Raw genomic sequence first — 23,155 nt, forward strand, 5'->3', positions numbered from 1 at the left:
GTCTATCTTAGTTTATGAAAAAGGAGAGGGAATGATGATTTAACTGCTTTCTACATGTCCTTCCACAGGAATAAAATGACTACTGAAAAGATTTTCTAAAGTAAGAGAGAAACATATCAGTGGCTTGAAATTAAAGTCTGACAAATTGCCTTAATATTTTTAGCAATATATCTTCTTAGTGTCTGAAATGAATTATCAAGGAAAGTCGTAGGGTCTTCATTTCTTGAAATCTTAAATTTTATTGTCTTTCTGGAAGACAGGTTTTATTAAACCATATTGCATTCATTGAGGTAATACAAGAGGTTGGACTAGACATTTTCATGCTCCAACAACCAAGAAAATTTGCTTTTTTCCATTAACTATCAAAGAATTCTAGTTCTAAAAATTTAATTTCAGAGAGAAGAATATTTTTATAGTATTTTGTCTACTGGGTTTTTATTCTTATGATTTGTTTTAATGCTAATCCAGCAATTCTGGCATATATATAAATTTTGAGCTGGTAATAGAAGGCTAATTCTAAAAGGATGTTCTTGTAAGAGCTTTGGTTAGACCATCAATAATTGACTACTTTTACCTTGAGAATACCATGGTATGCTACACAGTGATCTGAAATAGATTCAGCACCAGAAGAAATGAGAGAGTCTTGAAAAATTAAGGTTCAGGTTTCATAATCTGTCATGCAAATATGTCAAAACATACTTAAATTAATGCAGAACACTTTGATATGCAAAGTGCCTTAGTGCAGAGCTTGGAATTTGTGGTTTTGACTCAAATAAAGCTTAAAACAAAGAAGGACCTGCCCTGATTTATGATTTTCCAACTGCATTTCTACCAGGCCTTTGCTAAGTAAACAATTGCAGTCACTTTGCTCTTTACTATTTCCTTCATTTGAAGAATTTCTACTCTTTATCAGAGCATTAAAACCAGGGTCCAGCTGTGGCATTTGGATTGTACTCGAGGAACAGTATTCCTGGTAATATCATTGCAGAAGAAATACGGCTGGAACCTGAGTATTCTGTATCCAAAGATAATGTTTGTCACAGGAATTGGGGTTTTAAAAACATTGGAATAGAATGCATTAAAGCTGTTGTCATTGGTCTGGATTCTGTTAGGTAAAGCAGGATTCATAATGCATTGGTTATCCACAAGCATGAATGTCTTGAAGTTCAAAGAAACTTAGGATACTATTTGTATTATTTAAAAGCAACCTCTTCCCAAACCTACAAAATATAGCAACAACACAAAACCCCCTTTGCCCTGAATCTCTAAGGATCAGAGAAGCTATTTTGCTCTTTCAGACACCAGAGACTAATATGGGGCAATAATGGTAATAATGGGGCAGAGTAGCAATAAGGGTAATAATGGGGCAGAGTAGCCAGAATTGAGGAAATATGAAATTTAACACTGTAAATTAATTTATCACATTTTATTTCCAGATCAACCAATATAGCAGGGAAATAATGTGTGATGTGTATATTCAGTGAACAGAAGAAGTGCTTGTACTTTTCAGATGAAACCAAATCAGTGCAGTAGTTAGAGCAGCAGATAGATTATCTGTACCCTCGTTGCAGATATGTAATTCAGAAAAAAATGAAGGAAAATTACAAGTATTTACTGTCATGAGGTAGTAAAGGAAAATAATATTTTCATTTGTAACCCTTGATTTTAACATGGTGTGGGATTATCAGTGTAATCTTCCTTAAGCTGGAATACAACCATTTTTATGTCTTTAATGTATCAACTTAGATATGTTACTGATTTTTAAAACAAAAATGTATGAAATCTGTAGTATATAGTTGAGTTACTAGGTAGATAAAAATTCAGTTACTTTAATAGCTTTTGGATAAATATTATTGAATCTTCTCTTTTTTAACATCAGGGGGACCACTTAAATTTGACACTATCATTATCATACCATTAATAATAAGTCTGACCAATGATTAGTGGGCAATGGATATGAATGCTAAATATTAGAGTAGGCTGTGGGAAATATAAATGCCTGTATGATTTAGATTTAAAATTGCTTAAAAAAAAAACAACAAAAAAATGTAATTTTGTTATGGGATCATAGAAGTCACATTGAGCAACCAATGCCATCTTAGTAGACAGGAAAATGCAGGTCTTGGTCCCTGAAAAAGCTTTGGTGTGGTGAATTTGCAATATTCTTATTCCTGGCAAGATCAGTATGGGAAATGTTTGTTGATTAGTTAGAGCTAGAGCTCCCTCTCAAAAGTGATTGCTTGAAACCAGACAAAACTGAAAATAAGCTACAAGAAAAATGGGACATTAAATTGGATAGCAAAGGTCAGTTTAGGAATTAACCTCTTTTAAGTATATAGAGCTGAACTCATTGGCAAAGCCAAACCTGAAAAGAAAACTCCAATGTGGGCTGCAACAGCAGTGGACTTTTAGTGAGGTTTTCATGTTCTTGTGGAAAAATGTGTATAGATATTCAATGTCATGTTCTACATAATAATAGCTTAAGTTGCAGGAAAGCAGCTGTTGTATGTATCAGTTTCAAGTTGGCAGAGAGGAGCTGGGACACTCAGCAAGAATAAATATTTGCCTTTAAATACAATCAGTTTGACATCATCCATTTCACAGGCATTTCTTCTCTTTCCATTTACTTACTAATCAGTTCAGTTTTCAAGTTACAAATGAGTACTAAGATGTAAAACATGCAAACTGTGTAACTTTACCCAAGCTACAGCCTTACATTTTTATTGCATAGTAGGATGTGAATATATTTCGTGTTTAAGAGAAATCGATCAGCAAATTTAGACAAGAAAGCCTCCAAGCATTGTCAGTAGCTGTGAGTATATCTTGTCAATGCTTGCTCTAATAAATCAGTATTCTCAGAAGACCTTGTACAGCTCCTGCTTTATCTATACAGATACTAGTATTTCCTTGGGCAAACCTAAATTCTAAATCTGTTTACCTACTCTTTGAAAATTCTGAATCCTTCCAAAGTATTAAAATTACAACATCAGAAGTCTCTGTTGAAGAAAACTGGGAGGTTGTTTAGGGTTTTTTGGTGTCCCCTCTCCCTCTGACTTTGTCTGGAGAATGTCAGAAAGTAAACTTTCTGTTTTTCTGCCATTCCTTATGACTTTCTGGTATGAATTATCTCATTTTTCTGCCTCTTGCAAGCACTAATCAATTACATCCTTCTTGCCTTGTTATCTTCACACTTCCCCCCTCTTTTCAACATTTCTCTCCATCCCGGTATGTTTGTGTGTGTGCATGCATTTGTCTTTTCCAGTCTGATTTTTTGGGCTGATTTAGCAAATAAATTGTGGTCATACAAAGCATCCCTTAATAAATATATATTCATTTGGAAAGTTGAAAGATTTTTGAGCTTCAAGTATTGGAAAACTCCTGCTCATTTTGGTAAATTAAAATCAAAAGGAAATATGCAACAACCAAAAATAGGCAGTCCAAATTCCAAATTTAGCATCACCCTACTGTTTTCCTAGACAGACATCCCAAGCAATGTGATGTTTATGTGCACTGAAGTCAAACGGAGGTAAGTAACTCTTTTCCCCAGTTGCTCCATATCAGCCTTTTGTATTTATATTCTTTTATCTATCTTAAAATTAATCTGGGTCATAGTTTTTATGCTGAACGTGGAAGAGCAGTGCTTGGAAAAAGAAAACTCTTTTTTCCCCCTCATTTAGATTAGTAAATTTTCTTTAGTAAAAAGGCAAATCAAGAATATGGAAGTACAGGAACAGTGACCATGCAAAGGTTATCTTTATACACCAAGTCTTGCAGACAATATAGGATTACTGAAATGTGACTTTTTTGATTATTGTTTGTGGAATGAAAAGAATAGATAAAGCTTTTATGTTACTGAATAGTCAGTAATGTTTGTTAGGGTTTCACAAAATTAAAGCTAACTACATTTCCATGTTCAGCTTCCCAGATATTTCTGTTTTGACCTTCACTTTAGTGAGAATCAAAGGCTTTATCTAATTCGTGGTCCCCCTTTCTTATCCTACCTACAGTTTAAGTACTTGAACCAGATGAGTAATATCTCCAACTGCTGAAAATCAATGTGGAGAGAAGCTTATGCAATTGATGCATGTGTGTACTGTGAAGCTGGATTTCTCTCTGTTTTGCTCCAAGTTTCTCCTCTCTATTGCTCATGCTACATGTATGATAGGTTGATCTGCAAGAGCTGTCTCGCCCTAGATGGAGCCTATCTTAGTAATTAAAATTATAATGGGGACTTCTCCAGGAGGAAGAATGGATGGCCTACACTATATCTTGCTTCCTCTGCCCAGTTTGTTTCCCTGCCTCACATCACGCTGCAGAAACACAAATTAGATGGAGCTTAAGGCATTTTTCTCATTGTCTTGAGCAGAGAGCAGGGCCCTGGTGGTGTGTTCTATCGTGCTGGGTTGGATCTGCAGCTGTTACTGCAGGCGTGCTTCCTGATGTGAGATAACAAACCCAGCAGATCTTGCCAAAGACTATGGCAGTGGGAAAACTGAACTGATAACCATCCAGCCTCCACAGTCTCTGCCACCTCTCCTCATTCTGTAGGGAGGGATTTGGATTTTTTGGGAGCCACCACCCCCAGCAGAACCATCATGCTGTCAGTTACCTGGGACAGTCAGATGTACTTCAGCTGTAGCAGTGCTTCAGTTCTCTCCAAATCTACAAAGAATAATCCCTCAGAGGGAGGCAGAGCTCTCAGTCTTTTTAATTAGAATTGCCAAGGAAATGTAGAAATAGTTTTGATCCTTCTTAATTCTTGTCCAGCAAGAATTGGGTTATTCTGAAATAATGCCATATTAGAATGGTAAGTTCTGAAACAGTGTCCTGCTTCACTGAAACATGCAGATTTTCAGTAACTGGCATGGTAAAACTGGGATCCTGGGAGATTTGTGGTATGTCCTATTTTATTCCCAGAAGTAGTAGGCTTTTCTTAAAATGCAAAAGCTCTTTGGAACTTATTCAGTATTCACTATGTTTTCAAACCTTTACTCATGTTTGAACCCATTTTAACTAATATGACTATAAATTTTAATTCAAATAAAATATCAATGCTTCTTGCAACTATGTTCATCAAACATGAACATAGTTTGTATATCACAATCTACAAGTTTCTGTTTAAAGTGGCAAAATGATAGTTCATACTCACACCAAAAAGACTTCCCAAAATACATTTTAGCCAGCTGCTGGCTACCTGTTTTATGTATATTGAATGGAAGGGCTGATTAACTGTTGTCTATATTGTACTTTATTTAAAAATAAGATGGAATAATTATGTGTCTTAAGAGGGTTATAAAAGTGGTAAATGTAGATATCATTTAACCTGTATCTTGGACTACAAAAAAAAGCACCTCTTCTATTATGTACTCATTGCTGAAATATTTTCTTAAAAATGACACGAGTTTTACAAGAGTAGAAAATAAAACTATTTAAGATTGCCTGGTATTTGAAATGCCTTTCAACATAGGCATATTTATAGTGTCAATTATATGGAACTAAACCTAAGAATAAAACTTGCCAGATGATTCATTGAAATTTTGTCAAATGCTAAATTAAATTTAATTAAATTTAATTCTTGCATTTTTCTACTTTTAGTCATTCAAATTTAAATAGCTTCATTGTCAGTTTTGGCTTTCATTGATAGCACGTGTTCCTGTGTGGTTTACACAACCATTCTAGCTTAACAAATTCTAGATTAACATCTTTCTTTATTAAGAGTCAAAAATAAATATATTGACTGGCAAAAGAGCTGAATATTAATCTAGCCTAAATGAAATTTGTAGAAATGTTGTCTGTTTTTATGGGGTAGGAATGAAATTACTGCCCAGTAACATATTGAACTTCATTTTAATAAGTTTTTGAATGTGAAATACTTTTCTGTGTTGTATCAGAGACCTCCTGGAATCATCCAATACTAAACAGATGATAATAGGGCTGAAGCAGTGGATGAATCTGAGGAATTGCTCATCAGCTGACTAACAAGCTGTGAGCAGTTTCCTGTGGAGTAATGGAATTATTTAATATTTTAGGCAGCACTGCTGTGCCTGAAAAGAACATGGTGTATGACCTTGGCATCTGTATTATCTTGTAGTTGGATAAACACTGAAATTAAATTATTTCTATTGGCATATTGATGTTATAGGGCATATTCCTTGGAACAGTGGAAATGCCCAAACACTCAAGCAAATGCATCTCTAAACCACCTACCACTTCCAAAGCCTGAGTCAAGATCAGGTGCTGTGTTTCCCAATGCATTAATACCTGTGTGTCGGTGCAATTTTTTCTGACCAAAATACCTTTGCATAATATATCTCTCTAAGTATACTTAGATCTTTCAGTTAAATGAAAGTGGTCTGTGATGTTATGCATGGAAATTTTCTGACATATTACTGAATAAGACAAAAAACGCATCATCAAACTGTCCACTTTTACTTCAGAGCCTCAGGGTTATATCTGCATAGTATTCCATGCTTCTTATTCCAGCATAATTAGAAAATTTAACAGAATGATTATTTAATTTTATTTGTAAAGTTGAGTTCAGACAAGAAATATGCCAATCAGTATACAGGCTGTGCTCATCATCTATTATTGGACACTTACCTCACTTGCATAACCTATTAACTGTCTTGATAGCTAGTAGTCCAGAGATTTTCAGGGACTAAATGTCTTAAAATTAATTTTGGGATTATTTTTTGGTATTTTAGCAGGTAATTGTGAATTTACTTTTGAAGAAAAGAAGTTGCTTATAGAAAGCATTTGTTTTGTGTTAAAAGGACCTTTTCAATGCCTTATAAAGATGCTTGTATTTTTTCAGGGAAGTATAGAATTCTCTCATCTTTTCAGTAGAAACTTTTCACTATTTCAGTTCAGTGTTGATTGGTTGATAAAAGCAGTTTTGGCAGGGTCTTAGCACCTGATAAGAATAAAATCTAGGAAATTCTTATTGCAGGACATAGCATAAAATTTCCCAAGAAAACCAACCATATATGTGCTCCTGATTACTTCTGCTTTCCCTTTGGAGTAACACAACTGTGTGCAAGGCACTGTTAGTCTTAAAATTCCGTCATTGCTCATGAAACACAGAGCTAGAGCTGTGTGGTATTCATTGTTGTGATGTACCTGGCACAAAGAATTAGCCAGAAATAATTGCAATAACTGTTCATTATTCTATCACCTTTGAACATTGAAGTTCTTCTTTCCCCTGTGTGTACTAGCCAAAACAGTGGAATGATTTCATGTAAGAGGGAACATTATTTCATCATTTGCTCCCATCTCCTATAGACTACAGAAAAAAGGCCATAGGACCTTCATCACCTTGTTCCTAGTCTTGTTGCTGGGGCTGGAAGTAGCATTTGAGAAAACAAGTAGTCTTGCTGTAAAGATTTTCAGTAATGGCTAAGTGCTGTCTCTGATTAACAGAGAAAGTACATTGTGTATCTCAAGCTCTGTCACTATATGGACGAAGGTCTAACGTATTATTTTACTTGTCTAACTTTTCCATAGCAACTCGGGAAGGAATTAATATTTGGGAGAATGTATTTTTATTTTTAGTTACATTTACTTCAACAGGTACTTTGACCTTTTTACAAAAGACTGCTTATGAGATCTCTTTTCATTCTATCTGTTGTCACCAGTTGTTCTTCATAACTGGCAGCTATGAAAAAGATCTGCACCTTGTAATCTGCACCTTGTAACTAATCACTAAAAATCCAACAAACATTAGAAAAAACCTCTGTTGAAGAAAAATAGGAGAAATACTTAATTTAAACCTTATGTAAAATTTATATAGTCTTTAATTTTTGCCTGAAGAGCACAAACAAAAATTCCTTTATCTTTCTCTAAATCTGTTATCAGCAAATTCAGTGGCAGAGTGTACCAAACCATGGAGAACAAATACACAACATTGGTGCTTAAGTTTTAAATGCAGTTGGGTTTAGTATGAAATCATTGTAGATGGATGCATTTGTCATCAGTGACTGCACATGCGATAGCCTGCATCTGTTATATGGAGTCTGGGTATACAGACCCACACGGAGCAAATACTGTGTTAAATATTAATGCCTGAAGGTTGAGGAAAAAAAGCAAATCAAAATGGCTGAGTTAAGGCTACCTGCTTGGTTTCTTTGGTAAGACAGAGTGTGTTAGACTACCATCTGTGCCCACAGCAAACAGATGGGCAGCAAATGGTATGATTTGCATAGTCCTCTTAAAAGGCAGTAAATTGAATCAAATTCTGTGATGTTATCAATTTTTTTATCTGCATCTTTGTAGGTTGTTACTCAGGATCTTGGTTATGTTCAAGTAACATTCTGGCTTTGGAACACACAGCCATTTCATTTGTGTCTGTTTAGTTTTCCATAACCTCCAGTGTACACTAGGGCAAGAGTATTATTCTGTCCCAGTTTATTCTCTCTGTAGCTTTTTACCGGGTGGGTTTGTAAACAGATAAGTTCCTCCTATTCCTGTATTTGTCATGCTTTTGACTGAACTGGTGTCTGTACTGGTAAATGGGTCTGAAACACTGGCCCTTGTGAATATAATTAATTATACTCTTCACTCACTTCCACGGATTCCAGTTTTCATTCATTGTCGCCTTTCTTGATTTTATCTGTATGTGTCAGTGAGCTGGCTGACTGACTGACTAACTAGCTGGGAAAAAAGAGAACGCCCACTGTAAATGCAACCTTTTAATGTTGTTTTTTTTACTACTGCATGAAGTACAGCCTCAAAATTCAGATCTTTCAGTGTAACTTCCTGGCAATATGGAGCTTTTTACATACTAATAACTAAATTACTTCTCTTTTGGAGGTGAATTTAATCATTGTATGTGTGTGTGTGTGTGTCTGTGCGTGTGTACATAGGCATATACAAAAGGAAGTTTAAAACTATTGATATTCCAGAAATGGAATCTGAAATTATTCACCTACATGTGAACTAGATAATCATGAAGGTCCCCTCCCACCCAAGCTTTTCTATGTTTCTGTGTTTTTGTGTTATTTGTGAAACGTTGCTAGAGTCAGTACTTCTGAGTAACTGCTTTTCACAATGTACTCCTTCAGGTTTAGGGTTGATTGAGTTCAATCACACATTGTCTGTATTTGTATTCTGTTTCTGGAACAGATAGTTCTCAAAATGACAAAGACCTTGAAAGGCACTCTTATTCATAAGAGATGAAAATATGTAGCCTTATGAATTTTGCTTATTCTCATGGTATCTGCAAATACTTTGGGAAATAAAATGGCTTCTAGTGTATAGAGTTGCCATTAAATAAGCTATCTACAAGCTTTAACCTGGAAGAAATCAAAGATTTGCCAAAAGCAAATTTTTCAGCCAATAAGGATGATAATGAATATTTAACTGATCCTGAGATTAACTCTTACATAATTTGTATATGCGTGAACAGAGAAGTCTATGTTAAGGAAAATAAACAAGATGAAGGTCATTGTAGACCAAAATCTCATATTTTTTGGTACCAAAAAAATTTGCATTTATGAAATGTAACATCCTAAGATACCAGCCAAGTGCAGCAGTGTTTCACCTTTTCATAGTGGAAAGAAAAAAAAGATCTATTTATTTAACCAGGTGAATGAACTCCAAACATAATAAAGCTCATTGTAAAACTGAATCCTTCTATGTTCAAAACAAAACCCTCAAAGATATTGGTTAATGAAGCAGTGCCCAGTGAATCTACAGCAAATAGAAGTCCATACAGGTAGGAATAGGATGTATGTCCTTTGTAAGGAATTCAGTGAGCTCAGCTACAAGCAGTTGATAGAATGGAGCTTTGTAGGGGGCACTTATTTTTTGAAGAGCAAAGGAGAAGTCTCAAAACCAAAGCCACTCATCATGTTGGTAATGGATTCTTTAATACAATGTAAAAACATAGATTGCATTTTAAAACTTCTTATATTCAATATAGTTTTTTAATACATGTGTATACTACCTATTTATTACAATAAAAATTTGGGAAATCATATCAGAGTTGAACACTGAAGTTGAGAACATATTCTAGACTATGTATGAAAACACATAGGAACTATTCAAAGCTAAGAAAATTGCTGGTGATATGAAAGTAAAGGAGCTCAGAGTATTTAATTCCTACTTATGAAGAAGATAGATAAGATACAGCTTTCAAAGCAGGAAATTTCTGCTAATATGAAGGCATTTAATTTAGCATAGAAAGATGTAATGAGATACAAAGGCTTGAAACTAAAGCTAAATATATTCCACATATAGCATGACATTCTTAATAGTGAGGATAACAAAACACTGGAGCAATACACTTCAGAAATCAAAATATAGACTACCCCATGTAAACAGAGAAAAAACCAGTTTGAACCCCAGTTTTGTACTTAGGACGTAGGCATTTATTTAGTACTTAGGACTGTGGCATTTATTTGTACCAGAATATGCACTGTCCTTAGCTGATGGAAAATTAATGTATGTGAAACTTGGAGAAATTCCATGAGGGAACTGTGAAAATATGTATTCCAGGAACTGAAGGTAGCTATGTTCAGAACTTCAAACCTAGGTGCTAAAGGTGTTGTTTCCATAATTGTTATCTTTTGACAAGGTCCACCCTGCGACACAGATACACGTTAAAAACCTTCTGGTTGGTTTAGTTTCTCAGTGGTGTGGTTGAATTATTTGATCATTCTGGTACCTGATGTTTAGATAAATCCTTTGGTGCTCTTTAAACTGATAAATCACTCATTCAGTGGAATAAGTCTTCTGCAAGAAAAAGCTGTCCTATATTCGAGTTATACCCTAAGTCAATTATGCAGTTGGTTTATGTAATGGAGTAACACCAGCCCACAAGCATCTGCTCTTAGGGGGCTGTATAGTCCTACTCAAACATGTACCAGTCAGTGCAGATCAGATGACAAGGATTCAGAGCAGCAATGCTACTTTTGCAGCACCCCACAGTTCCCAAATGTTTTAAAGGAGAGGCTGTATTGATTTCCCATTTCTGTGCATACCATTTTAATAAAATAGTAGATATGAGACCATGGCATGGTTTCTACTTAATAATTACAACCCTTTGCTTTAATGTTCATTTATGTATATAGATTGCTCTTAGTAATGGAAGAAGTTAGTTAAGTACTGAAAAAAAAAATTAAAGCTGCTTATTTACATAACTTGGTGTCATTTTCTTCTACGGAAGAGTTTTGGTTTTGAAAAAGGTTCCATATATGATTTAGGAGTTTTTACTTGACAGAGTATATCTGCTCTCTGCCTTAGAAGGAGATTCTTTATGACACCATATCTTCACTTCCCTGCCCCTGCAAAGAGGAATGAATAAGACTGGAGTCCATGCAATTGCCAAAAAATTTAATCTCCTGCTACTAGAGAGTCACTGCCTTAATTAAAGAAAACATGTCCTACTTCATCCCCTTCTGATCCTAAGAAGTTAAATACTTGCCTCAACTTCATGAGTATCTGCACTAATGGTTCTCAGTGAACACAAAGACTTGCAAGTCGTTGGATTCCATTAGTACTAACCTCTGAGAAGAATGAGACACATCAGATCTGTGTGTATCACACAGTAAAAATGAAGTCATGGAATAAAAAAGCTGTGGGGTACTTTGGAAAGTGGTCATAGATTATGCTATGAAAAGGTCATTGTTACCTCTCATCTTGAATGTAATCGTTTACTAGCAACTTTGGTTTTCAGGATGTAAGAGTGTAAATTCTTAATTACTAATGTATTATGCTGTCATGGAAGTCTGCATCTTGGGAGATGAATCCAAGTATGTAAATTAGTCATCTTAGCAACTGATTTTTTCCCCAAGTAATTATAAGCTTGAGAATATCAGGATATTGAAATACTGAGTGAAAAAGTGTTGCATACAAGTGAATGAAGAGCAAAAAATTCCTATTTCACTCGCACAGATCTTAAAACAAGGATTAAATGTAGTTTTCAGAAAGAACACTTTTCTTTCAGAATGTTATTACTGTCACACTTTCACTGCTTGATGTACATAATTCTAATTCTACTTGTTTTGCTCTAGATCACAAAAGACACTCAGACTTAGTTTTCATCTTTTCCCCTTTTATGTATAAATTAGGATAATCTGACATGGCTTTGCAGGCCCCTGGGAGATCCAACATACATGGATAAGACAGAAGACAGTGACTAGCTTTTGTTATTGAAACCTGTGGTGTCTACTTTGCTGTATTTCGATGTATTGGTTCCTTTAAATATCCTCAGAGATACTCCATTCTCCCTGATAGCAGAGTCATCATTTAATGAAAGGCAAGAGTAAAAAGAATAAATTCAGTCTAAAGGCCTGAACTGTAGGTACTTCTTCTGCTCTATGTCCTGTTGTAATGCACTGCTGTGAAAAGATTTGATGAGGTAAGGTTGTACTTCTTCATGCTTGGCAGCAACACACAGAATTTGCAGAAGATCGGCTCAAGTGCCAAGAACACGTGCCAAGTCATCATATGTCTTCAGCTCCTTCTGCTGGAAGGACCTCACTGCAGCTCCCAGAATGTTTGAAAACCACCAGCAGTCAGTGCTAGTGCTGCTATTTAAGCATCAGTTCTCACTTCAGGGCAACTGGTCAGACTGAAGCAGACAGCACAATTTCTCTTTTATTTTAGTAATTTGTGAGTACGTTAGTAATTTGTATTTCAGAGTGAACACTGATGGCATATAAATGAGAATTTTTGGAGAGTACTTTGTTTGTTTGGGATATGCTGAGTGAAATCATCCACTTTGTTAGGATGTTTCCTAGAAAACTGACTTAGCTGACAGACATTTAATCAGGGCAATGAGTCTGTAATTTTCATTAAGGACAATCATTAAATAGTGCCATGTATTTGTACTGATTATTAAACTCAGGTGAAAAGGAAAGCACTTATCTGTTAAAAGCTCCAGTTAGCTTGAAATCCCAGGTGGGTTGGTTACTTGCTTCATTGGTTTGGTACTTTCTCTCATGTCACAAGAAGTTGTTGTTAAATATTAAAAAAGAGTACCACAGAACAGTCATTCAGAATGGACCAGAGGTTTACCATCAACTCTTAGGAAGTGCCTCTTTATTGTCCATTTTGAATAGGTTGTTTGAAAGATGCAGGCTTTTATTATTTTATCAGTTATGATTGTATCCATTACTATGTTTAGGAACAAGCAGCAAATACAGTTACTTCTTTTTTTCTCCCTGGCTGTTCTGTAATGTAGCTTTGGTATTTTATACACAACTTTTCATCTGTAAACACTAGTTTTATAAAACTCTATCTCCATCTTACAAATAGGGAAATGAAGGCTCAGGTAAGAAAAAAAAATATTTTTTCCCCTAATGCTATCCACTAGACCAGTTGACAAAATCAAGAGTAAAGTTCAGGTCTCTCAAGGTCGGTGGTATCCATTAATCTGCTTGTTTAACAATTGGGGGAGCAATTGCATCATACTTGGAACTTCTAAACCTCAAATTTGCTAATTAATGGATTATACTTTCTGGAGACCAATATTAGAATGGTTTACTGTGCATCTTTCTCCTGTGAAAGGGGAAGTAAATATTCTGACATTTACCTGCAGCTAAAGTAAGGGGACAGTTGGCTCATTTGGTCAGGGTTTTATAATATTTTAATATGATTGTATATTACAAGTAGATCAACCTCTATGTTGTAAAATCTTATTTCTAATCATAATCCTGATATTTTTAATATGTGATGTTTTGTATGTTACACACAATATGGTTGCTAATAACATATTTCTTATTTCTCCTTTTGCTTTAATTTTGATCTTCAGTAATTTTCTGGAACAACGGGTTTTTTGATAAAATCTCTGACTCAGATGGGAAAGGACATAATCCTCTAAGTTAGGGAGATGACAATTTGCCATGCACAGAAAAAGACCTGAAGAGAACAGATACAAGGCTACATTCTTTATATGTCTAGTCTTGATAAGTACAAAAATCTGGTACATTCATGTGTTATATAAACCAATAACGTATAAAAAATAAATTTAAGATGCATCCTGCTGAATTTATGTGTCAAGTCATGTAATTTGTATCACAGGTAAAAGAAAGTAGGCAAGAACAGATCACTCACAATTGCACATTTCAGGCTGCTGATGTTGGTACTTTAATTAAAATAGTGGAATGTCAGCATGAATTATTTTGTTTTACAGAAAGCAAGAAGAATTGAGGTTAATTAATGGTTAATTGGAGTTTAATTCGTAGTTCTTTCCCTCTTTGCTTCTGGTGATAACAAGAATGTTCGAATCCTTGACTTTGATGGCAACAGATTGGGCAGGCCTGGTGTTGATTGCTACTGCCAACATGAAAGTGGTGCTGCAGTTCTGCAGCTCCAGTTCTTAATCAATGAGGTAAGGACATATTTACTCGGATTCTTCTGTATAAATGTAGTTGAATAAGTCAATTCATGTTATTGTAATTGAGTGATGTAACTTCTCTCATTGACAAATTGTACCACCAAGTAAGTGGTGTACATCCAGAAGACATTCAACCTACAGCCTGTCAGAAGAATATTTAAGGGGCTGCACTCAGGGAAAAGTATTGCCTTCCTATACATCAGTTTAAAGTACTGAACAAAAGGCAATCAATACATGAATGTGTGTAAAATTATGTAAAATCCATTAAGTTACTAGATATGCTGCACAGTCCTGGTTCAAATATAAATTAATAAATGAACTAAATCTTTTTATCAAAATATATTGATGGTTATTGGCTGAAAACGCAATTGTTGGGGATATGCTATGACATGAAGCAATGAAAAGAAATTGCAGGGATCATCAATCAAACCATCATGCTTAGTCTTTGTAAATGATTCGTCAAAATCAAATTTGACAACATGAAGAAACAGTGCCAGATTATAGCTTGCTCTGTGCAGAAGGTTTTGAAGATGGGAATAGGCAAGAAGATTTTCTGGTGAATACAAATCAAAGGGGGGTTTTTTTAGGACCTTAGAAGTTGGCCAAATCTTAGTTCAGTTTTGATTAATTTTCTCCCATGACATAAGGAAACACTTCTGACAGCTTCAAGTCCTCTTTGTAAATGGGAAAATCTTAGAACTTCTCAGGGAAAGAGTCTTAGTTTTATGGGTTTTTTAAACCTGGAAAATATTTATTTTTTTCCTACACCTATTTGGAGAAAGTAACTGAACCATGGACACTGAGGAGGGAGGACTGAAACTTTAGAAACAGTCCAGTGAAATTCTTAATAGGAATGCAGGGATGAGAACAGGAAGGACAAAGTTTGAATCAATATTCTTTCTTTTCATTTGGTGACCAGCAAACCCCCAAATACAAAGGATTAATTTGGTTTCTGTAGTGGGCAGTTTTTCTGACTCTTTGGGAGATGAGAATTAAAGCACTGTATTAGAGAAGTCTCATCTCCATAAATTTCCTTTGCATAGGTCAGTGTTGAAAAGACCATTTGCTAGAATTAGAAAAGTTTATCAATCAGTCATAGATGGTAGTAACTAATCTTTCCAATTACATCCCTTGCCCTTCCTCAGTATAAAGCATCACCCTGTGCTTGGGCAATCTGTTCCTCTCGATAATGGTAATACACAAGTGTAGATCTGTGCCTGACCTGATCTGAGGTGTAAGTGTAGTAAACCACTGCAGGGGCAGTAAGGAGCTTCCCCTGCAGGCAATTTTCACATGTCATCAATATTTTGTGGTGAAGAGATAGGCAGTCAAAAGCAGGTAGAATAAGTTCACTCCAAGCTTCTCAGTCAGATAGAGGCTTGGGCTTTGAAAGATGACCATGTTTGGGACACCACAAGCAGAACCAGCCTTCAGAGTATTTCTGATCTGTGATAAAGACTCTGTCCTTCTGTCTACATCTCTTAGTTCTTCCTACATCCTGGCCTCTTGCTACCTGTCCCTACTTTCTTATCTGCATCATCTTTTCACAGTTCCAGTTTTAAATTTTCATCTTACCTTGATATGCCTACTAAGCTGTGCTTGGCACTGTCATGTGTGTGTCCATGCATGCTCTTATCACTTTATCCTTTATTTATACCTTTCACACTCACCATTTCAAGTAAGTGTTGTGTGTTTTCCATTTTGTTAATCTTTCTGCTTACATGGAAAGACTTGAGAGTTGGCTTGTGTAACATTGGTACAAAGCTTTAATTTTAATTTTAAATTGATGGAGTTTTAATTTAACTTTGGCTGATCTTGTACTAATTTAAAATGTTTACATTTACCAGATTGATTCAATTGTTTATTATTTATAGTAGAATTTTTTTGTTCTCGAAGAAAGTAATGATTTTTCATAAACTGTCAGTTTCACAGGTAGATCTTTAGCAGTAAGTATCATGTAAGAATAAGACAGAATCTGTAGAAAAATAACATGTTGCTGTATTTTGTGTCTGCTCTAGGGTGCTTTGGTCAGTGCGTGTGCAGATGATGCACTTCATTTGTGGAACCTGCGACAGAAACGACCAGCTATTCTACATTCTCTGAAATTTAACAGAGAAAGGTAAGACTATGTGACACAAAATAGAGATCTCATTATAAAAATAACACTTGCTGTATTTCTTAGAATACATCTTGCCTTTCTACAGGTGGTTATAGTTTTGCCTTGAATATTTTTCTTTCAGGTTTGTTTCTATGGAACAAAAACTTCCCTTTCTCTTTCTGCAGCTTTCTCAGAAATAGAAAAGCTTGGCCTTTTTGCCAAAATGTCCTTCATTTTACTTCTATTTGCATGAACTGCTGTGAACACTAATTAATTTTTTTCTTCAAACTGGACATAAGCACTCACTTTTGGCTGAACTATTGTTCAGTAATACAGTATTTCAGCTGGCCATATGAGGGTAATAATTATTTCTTTACCTTGAAATCATTTTATTTTTGTAAAATACGGTAACTTTAGCAGAAATAGGTTATGAATTTACGAAACTCTGGTAAGTGTCAAGTGAATCAGGATGTTTTTCTAAGTTTTATTTTATCAGTACCTAATTGTAGGAATCTGTACTGAAAATAGATTAAATGACTGGTTGAAATTTTCAAACTTAAACAGGAGCTGAGCACTTCAATCTGTATTTAGTCACCCAAGTAAAACCTGATATGACGTTAGGGAACTTCAGTGCTGCACATCTATTAATATTGAGAAAAAATCCAAGTTTCTATTAAGAAATTAGGGGAGTAGTCAAGAGACCAAGATTCAGTGCATATATGCAGCAGTTGTTTTCAACTGGACATTTAATCTCATATTTTCATTCTCTTAGCATGTACATTCAGTGTTGATTAAGGTGCAGCAACTTTTTTTCATATTTATATATTTGCTTGTGCAGTGGGGTAAGATCCCAGTATTTCACCAGAGCTGTGAAATGAACAGACCCATCAAATCATTAGCTGCAGCAAGTCTGAAAATTATTATGGAAATACATTTTTCTTTGTTGTTTATTATCCAGATACAAATCATATTTGCACTGAAATGTCACCGAGGTGCATGATTTGTAGAGGGAAGTACTGTGTAATAATTTAGGAAACATGCAGCCTGATTCCAATGAGTTTATAACCTATAGCAAAAGTGTATCAAGTGCTTTGGGACTGTGTGAGGAAAAATGAAAATGAAAAATTATATATGCATTTCTAGCTGCTTCTGAACAGTAAGTTATCATTTTATGCATGGTGAAATGTTTGAATCTTGGTATTCTCATCAGGTAGGTGCATTATTCACAATTTGTCATGGATAAATCTAAATATCATAGAAGTTATTCCAGTATATCTTGGTCGTGCTCTCCCAGCCAGCAATGTGACGCACAACCTAAGCAATCATTGCTTATAAGACTGTAGCCTCTGTTCATCTCTGCCTTCTCTTCAGAGAATTAACCTGTTATCTTGGTCAATATTTTATCAGCATTTCTTGCTGATACAAACTCACACACATTTGCACTTTGCTAAGAGGAAAACATTTGTCATCACACTTGCCTAATTTTCTTTTTTGTCTGACACCCTAAAACATTGGGCAAAATATTTGCAATCGACTTGTTTAGAATACTAGAAAACTTTGCTTAAAACCATTTTTGAACTGAGGTGCAAGTAAGATCTGAAAATGTAAGTTATTTGTAACAAATGCATAGCTAACTATACTGCCTTTATCAAAATCTAGTAAGTTGTGAGCAAAAATTTACTGTTACGTTATTCTTTTATGTATATTTTGTGTTTGGTTCAATTGCTGCCTTTTAAATAATTTTATTAGCACATCAAAAGCTGTGACACAAATATACTGTGATATAATATTGTCAAAGAACTAAGTCCAGTTTTAAATTAAAAGAGTTCTCGCTAAATGTGAGGAAATAAAATCGTAGGCAGTTAATTTCTTCTCAGGGCTCTAGCACTGCCCTGAGCTTCTGATTGCTTTTTTATTATTATTTAAGTTGTTGGCTTCAGAATGAAATATCTTCATTTTTATTATATTTTCTTTTTATATCCATATACATTTATTTTAAATCATCTAACTTTCAATTTTCTAAGCTCGATTTCACATTTAGTATCCAAAATTCAGCATAAGCCTCTGGGCAAACAGCAAAAAAAAGGAAGGCTAAAGCTCTAATTAACCTTCTCAGTCTGGAAAGTTTATATGCCTAATAGAGCTAAGTCTAAAAGAGAACTTTCTTTTTTTTCTGAATGTATTTTTGGTGTTAGAGAACAGAAGCTCTAAATCATGGGATGGTCAGAGAAATAGTAAATGAAATAATGATTGCCTTAGCTATATGAAATCTATGACAAAATGGATGTAAGGGGAACTTGAGAAGCTGATAAAACTGTAAGATCAAAATTGATTTTCTTCAAGAAATTCAAAGGTTTGGCTTCCAAAAATACAGTTAAAAATACTTTATTTTCATCCTCCCCTCTCCTCTTGCAGTGGGGGTTAAGAGAAGGCAAGATTCATATCGAATAGAGATTCTTTTGTCTTAAGTTTGTGAACCAGTGAACAAGCTGGTTTTTAAATGTTTCTTAAATGGGGAGAAATGTTTATTGACAGAAAATAGGTTTAAAATATTGGCACATGTCTTCAAGAAATAGTAAGGTATTGAAAGATCCCATATAGGGAAGTGTTTAGAAAGTCAAAGGCTAGTTCTTATAAGATTATTTATAGTATAACTTAATTTTAGATTTAGGTCGCCTTCACAAAGCCAAATGAATAATTGTTAAGATGCATTTTACTTTTAAAAATGGAACATGTGAATCCTTCAGATTTTTCTATTTGCATGTCTCTCTTCAGGATTTTAAAAAATTTTAGTTTTATTAATCTAGAATGTTTGTCTCCTTGTTACACTGTTTGGTTTAGTTTTTTTTTTAATAAATGGCAGATTTACTTAATGAATTGATGTAATATAATGCACTTAAAATGTTAATGTTTTATCTGCTTGTGATGATGATCATTTTATTATTCCAAATGCTTGTTTTATTTGACTTTGACTAATTAACTTTCATGTAAAATCAGTTTATTCTGAGTTTTTATGATGTTTGATGCATGAACCATAGAGCTGGTAGTTTCTGTTAGACAGATGAATGTTACATAAGTCTTTGGCTATTACTCACAATGCGCCAGTCATAATGTAGTTGAATTGTTTAATTTGAAATTTGCTTCTTCTTGACATTTAAGATTTCAGGATAATTGACTAAAATCTTGTCTTTAGCAGTGTTTCTGTATAGGTTTCTGCATTTACTTGAGTCGTTTCCCCAAGTGCATACATGTATATCCCCTCTATCCCTCCCACAAAAGTAAAAAATATTTGTTCTTTTCTTTGAACGTTTATAAAAATATAGTTGTAAAGAGCAAAGAACACTTAAATGCAGTAGTCTTTGACTTAATATATCAGATTCAGTATTGAGACACTGAATGGTTTATGAATAATAATTCACTAGGAAAGTGGATCTTTATAGCCATTAAATCAGAGTTTGCAGCTTCTCCAGATTTAGTTTTTTCTTCTTCTGACATACTGTTAAACTAATGATGATGCAGCACTAGCAATAATAATTCATAATTCATTGTTCCTTTACTAACTGTCTCTTTGGAGCAAGTGTAGAAGGAACACTAAAGAGACTTGATGGCAAACAGATATTTTCTGTTGTACAGTGTAATGCTCTGGACTTTTTTGGACTTAAGAAAATTATGCGTTTTTGCCAAAATGTATATATTTATTTTATATGAAGTAATCATCTTCGGTTTCTATTACTATAATTGGAATGTAATACAATGCATTAAGAACTTTCAAGGAAATACCGATGTAAGCAATGTGTTTCAGTGCTTGGCTCCATACCAAGAGCTGTAATGATAAGCCAGTTACTCAAAGACGTTTTACAGTCGCTTAGGGTTGGTAATATATGGCTTATGGTTTCTTTTACAAATAAGGTAGACAGGTAAAACATTTTAAACTCTGTAAACATTCTATAAGAATTACCTCAGTGTTCCAGAAGGTCAAAATTGTGGACACCTTCCATATGTTCGTACCTCTTTTTCCTTCCTCAATGTCATAGGAGATGCCAGATTGATCTTCAGTAGGCATTTTTGGCAAAATAAATAACTCAGCTACTGAAACACTGTCTCTATCTGCTGCAAAGAACATTAGGATTAAGCAAAACCAGTGGAAACTATTATAGGTCGTCATTATTTTTAATATAATCAGAGCAGACTTCAGCAAATACAGCCTTAAGAATACAACACCTATCAGATTCTCATTTAATATAAGTGCATCTGGGGTAGGAAAACCAGCAACGATTGCAGTGTGAAATCCAGGTTCTATAAGCCAGTAGGCACTTGTTTCACTTAGGAACACAGCTCCTCTCCTGTCATTCTGAAGCTGAGCTGGTTCCTCTGTTGACTGACACAGGGTACAGCCCTCCTCTCTTTCTTTTAGCCATTGCTGACTGGTGTGTGACAAATGAGCCAACAATGCTGCAGCAGTTTATCCAGTGATTTACAGCAGCACACATGAGCACAGTGTGACACAGAGTGTTGGGTCTTTAAATCTATCTGCATGCACTCCATACCAATGTCATGACAATGCCACAAGTGCCCTTCTGAGGGGAATCACCAGCTGACACAATCTGTATAACTGGCTTTGAGACTTAACACTTTCTTCAATGTTAATGGTATGCTGGCACAGAGCAAGAGGAGCCTTTTAAGTGGGCAACTTTTAGAGCAGTTCTGTTAACTGTAACTCATTATTAATGATAAATTTGACTCCTATAGCTGAGATCTTGCAGTATTTGAACAAGATAATTGAGAATATTACTCCAAATGCTTGAAAACAAACTAAAACCAAACCAAACCAAACCCAAAACAAAAAAAAATGGTGTTTTTGAATAAAGTAACTTTTCTTGAGTCTGTATTCATTCCTGACAGTAGCTGAATCTTATTTTATTTGCCTTACTGTGTCTTCACAGGATTTTGTGTCCTGTGTTAAGGGCATTTTACATGCTTCCACTTTCCTTTGCAGATAAACCTCATCAAAATGACAGCAAGAGGCTATTGAGTGAATACTGTGCAGTCGCAGCAGTACCTTTGCTCATTTGTGTTAGGGAACTTGTGGTATAGTTAGAGTAGATTCTTTGTCTCATCCCATGTTCAAGGAACTGGATTCCTGTAATAGCTTGCCTGCTTATAAATTAACCTCCTGGTTAATAGTGTATAGCTGCAAACTCTGTTTATGTACTTTCACATTAGTCAGAGGTCTGTCATCAGGCAAGGTTCTGTACAGTTGCACAGTCATGCTATACAACAAAACAGATTCTGATTACATGGTGTGGTCTAGCATTCAGCTATTGTAAAGAACCATATAATGCAAATATAAAGCAATATTTCACCATAAAAACATGCCACAGTTTCTGGAAAGGATGTAAATTTTCTCAGATTGATGATTGAAAGAAATGAGGAAACCAAAAGAAGCCATGCGATTGGCATTCATTTCCACATCTTAATGAAGATTTACAAAACATTCTTCTGGAGGTTTTTGTTTGGGGTTTTGTTGTTGTGGTTGGTGTTGGCAGTTTTTAGTTGGATAGTTTTATATGTGTAGTGTGGTCTTGCATCAGCATTTGTCACTTTCGAAAGAATGGTGCTCGGGTATTCCAAAACCCAATGTTTTCATGCAATTCTTAAGCTTGAAAAGATTCCTGAAGCTCTTAAAAACCTTTGTTCTAGGGGGCTATACCCTAGTACTACAGGGCAGGAAAATGAACTTTGTAAATGTCACTTCAGAAAGACAGAAGTCTGGAAAGAATGTTCAGTGAGACTGACATGAAGACTGTCTTGGTTATAAAAAGAAATCAAGCAAAAGCATTTTGGGTTTTTTTGTCTTCAACACAGGTTAGCTAAACAAGCAAAAAAGAGCAAAAATGCACAACAGATTTGCTCATTGATACCGAGAATCAACAGGTTTGAGTTGATAGATTTATGAGACTGTGCATTCTCCTGAAATAGAATGAAAATTTACATGATCCTTAAAATTTTCTTTTTGATAGACATGTGAGCCTTTAGTGGAGTGAAACTGAAGGGACCTCCTCGTTCTGGTTCCCTCAGTTGCACATCAGAGAATTCATATACCTCCCTTTCTTAAATGAACAAGCTGATGATGTTTTGCATTAAGGTTTGCTGGTCCCTTATGATCCCAGTAAAAAAGGCATTCTAGGCTCTGTACGTTAGCATTCAAAATGCTGTTTATTAGAACCTAGCGCTGCGAAGAACGGCAGAAGAGCACAGGGAGTCTTGCATCCCTGTAGATGCTGGGAGCCCTGAGTTGGGCATTGTCACACAGCTGTTCAGTGAGCAGGTAACCCATCCATAGAAAGTGTCATCCCATTTTTGTCATCCAGTTTATTGTAGGATTTTCTTGTAAGGTGACAGCCGTGTGCAATATTCCAACTATCCAACAGAAAGGACATTAATACTAAAACTTCCTTCTGCACTGTTGGTGCAACCACCAAGTGGGAACTGCCTGCAGCCTTCTTAGTGACAACAAGCTGCCTGTGTTTATCCAGCTTCCAAGGGGTACGTGCAGCTCCACACAGCCTGGAGACAGACAGCACTGCACATGCAGGTCCTGACTGGTGTCACTCGTGTGTGGATCAACTCCTTCACATGCAACAGTCCCCCACCCAGAGTCTTACACTGTTATATAACTACTCAGGCTGAAATCCACTGTTTGCTTTTCAGGAAAATTG

The 23,155-nt window shown here is 35.3% G+C and overlaps 1 protein-coding gene across 9 annotated transcripts in view; it reads left to right on the forward strand.

The window, feature by feature from the left end:
- The window catches only part of STXBP5L (syntaxin binding protein 5L), a 189,081-nt gene that overhangs the window by 55,478 nt on the left and 110,448 nt on the right, over nt 1-23,155 (forward strand). For all 9 annotated transcript variants that reach the window (XM_088159032.1, XM_088159037.1, XM_088159033.1 and 6 more), the window contains exons 3-4: nt 14,251-14,332; nt 16,357-16,457. In XM_088159032.1, the coding sequence (XP_088015158.1) occupies nt 14,251-14,332; nt 16,357-16,457 (183 nt within the window). The remainder of the gene's footprint in view (nt 1-14,250; nt 14,333-16,356; nt 16,458-23,155) is intronic.

Source organism: Sturnus vulgaris, chromosome 2 (assembly GCF_052056855.1).
Source record: "Sturnus vulgaris isolate bStuVul1 chromosome 2, bStuVul1.hap1, whole genome shotgun sequence".
Taxonomy (NCBI): Eukaryota; Metazoa; Chordata; class Aves; order Passeriformes; family Sturnidae; genus Sturnus; species Sturnus vulgaris.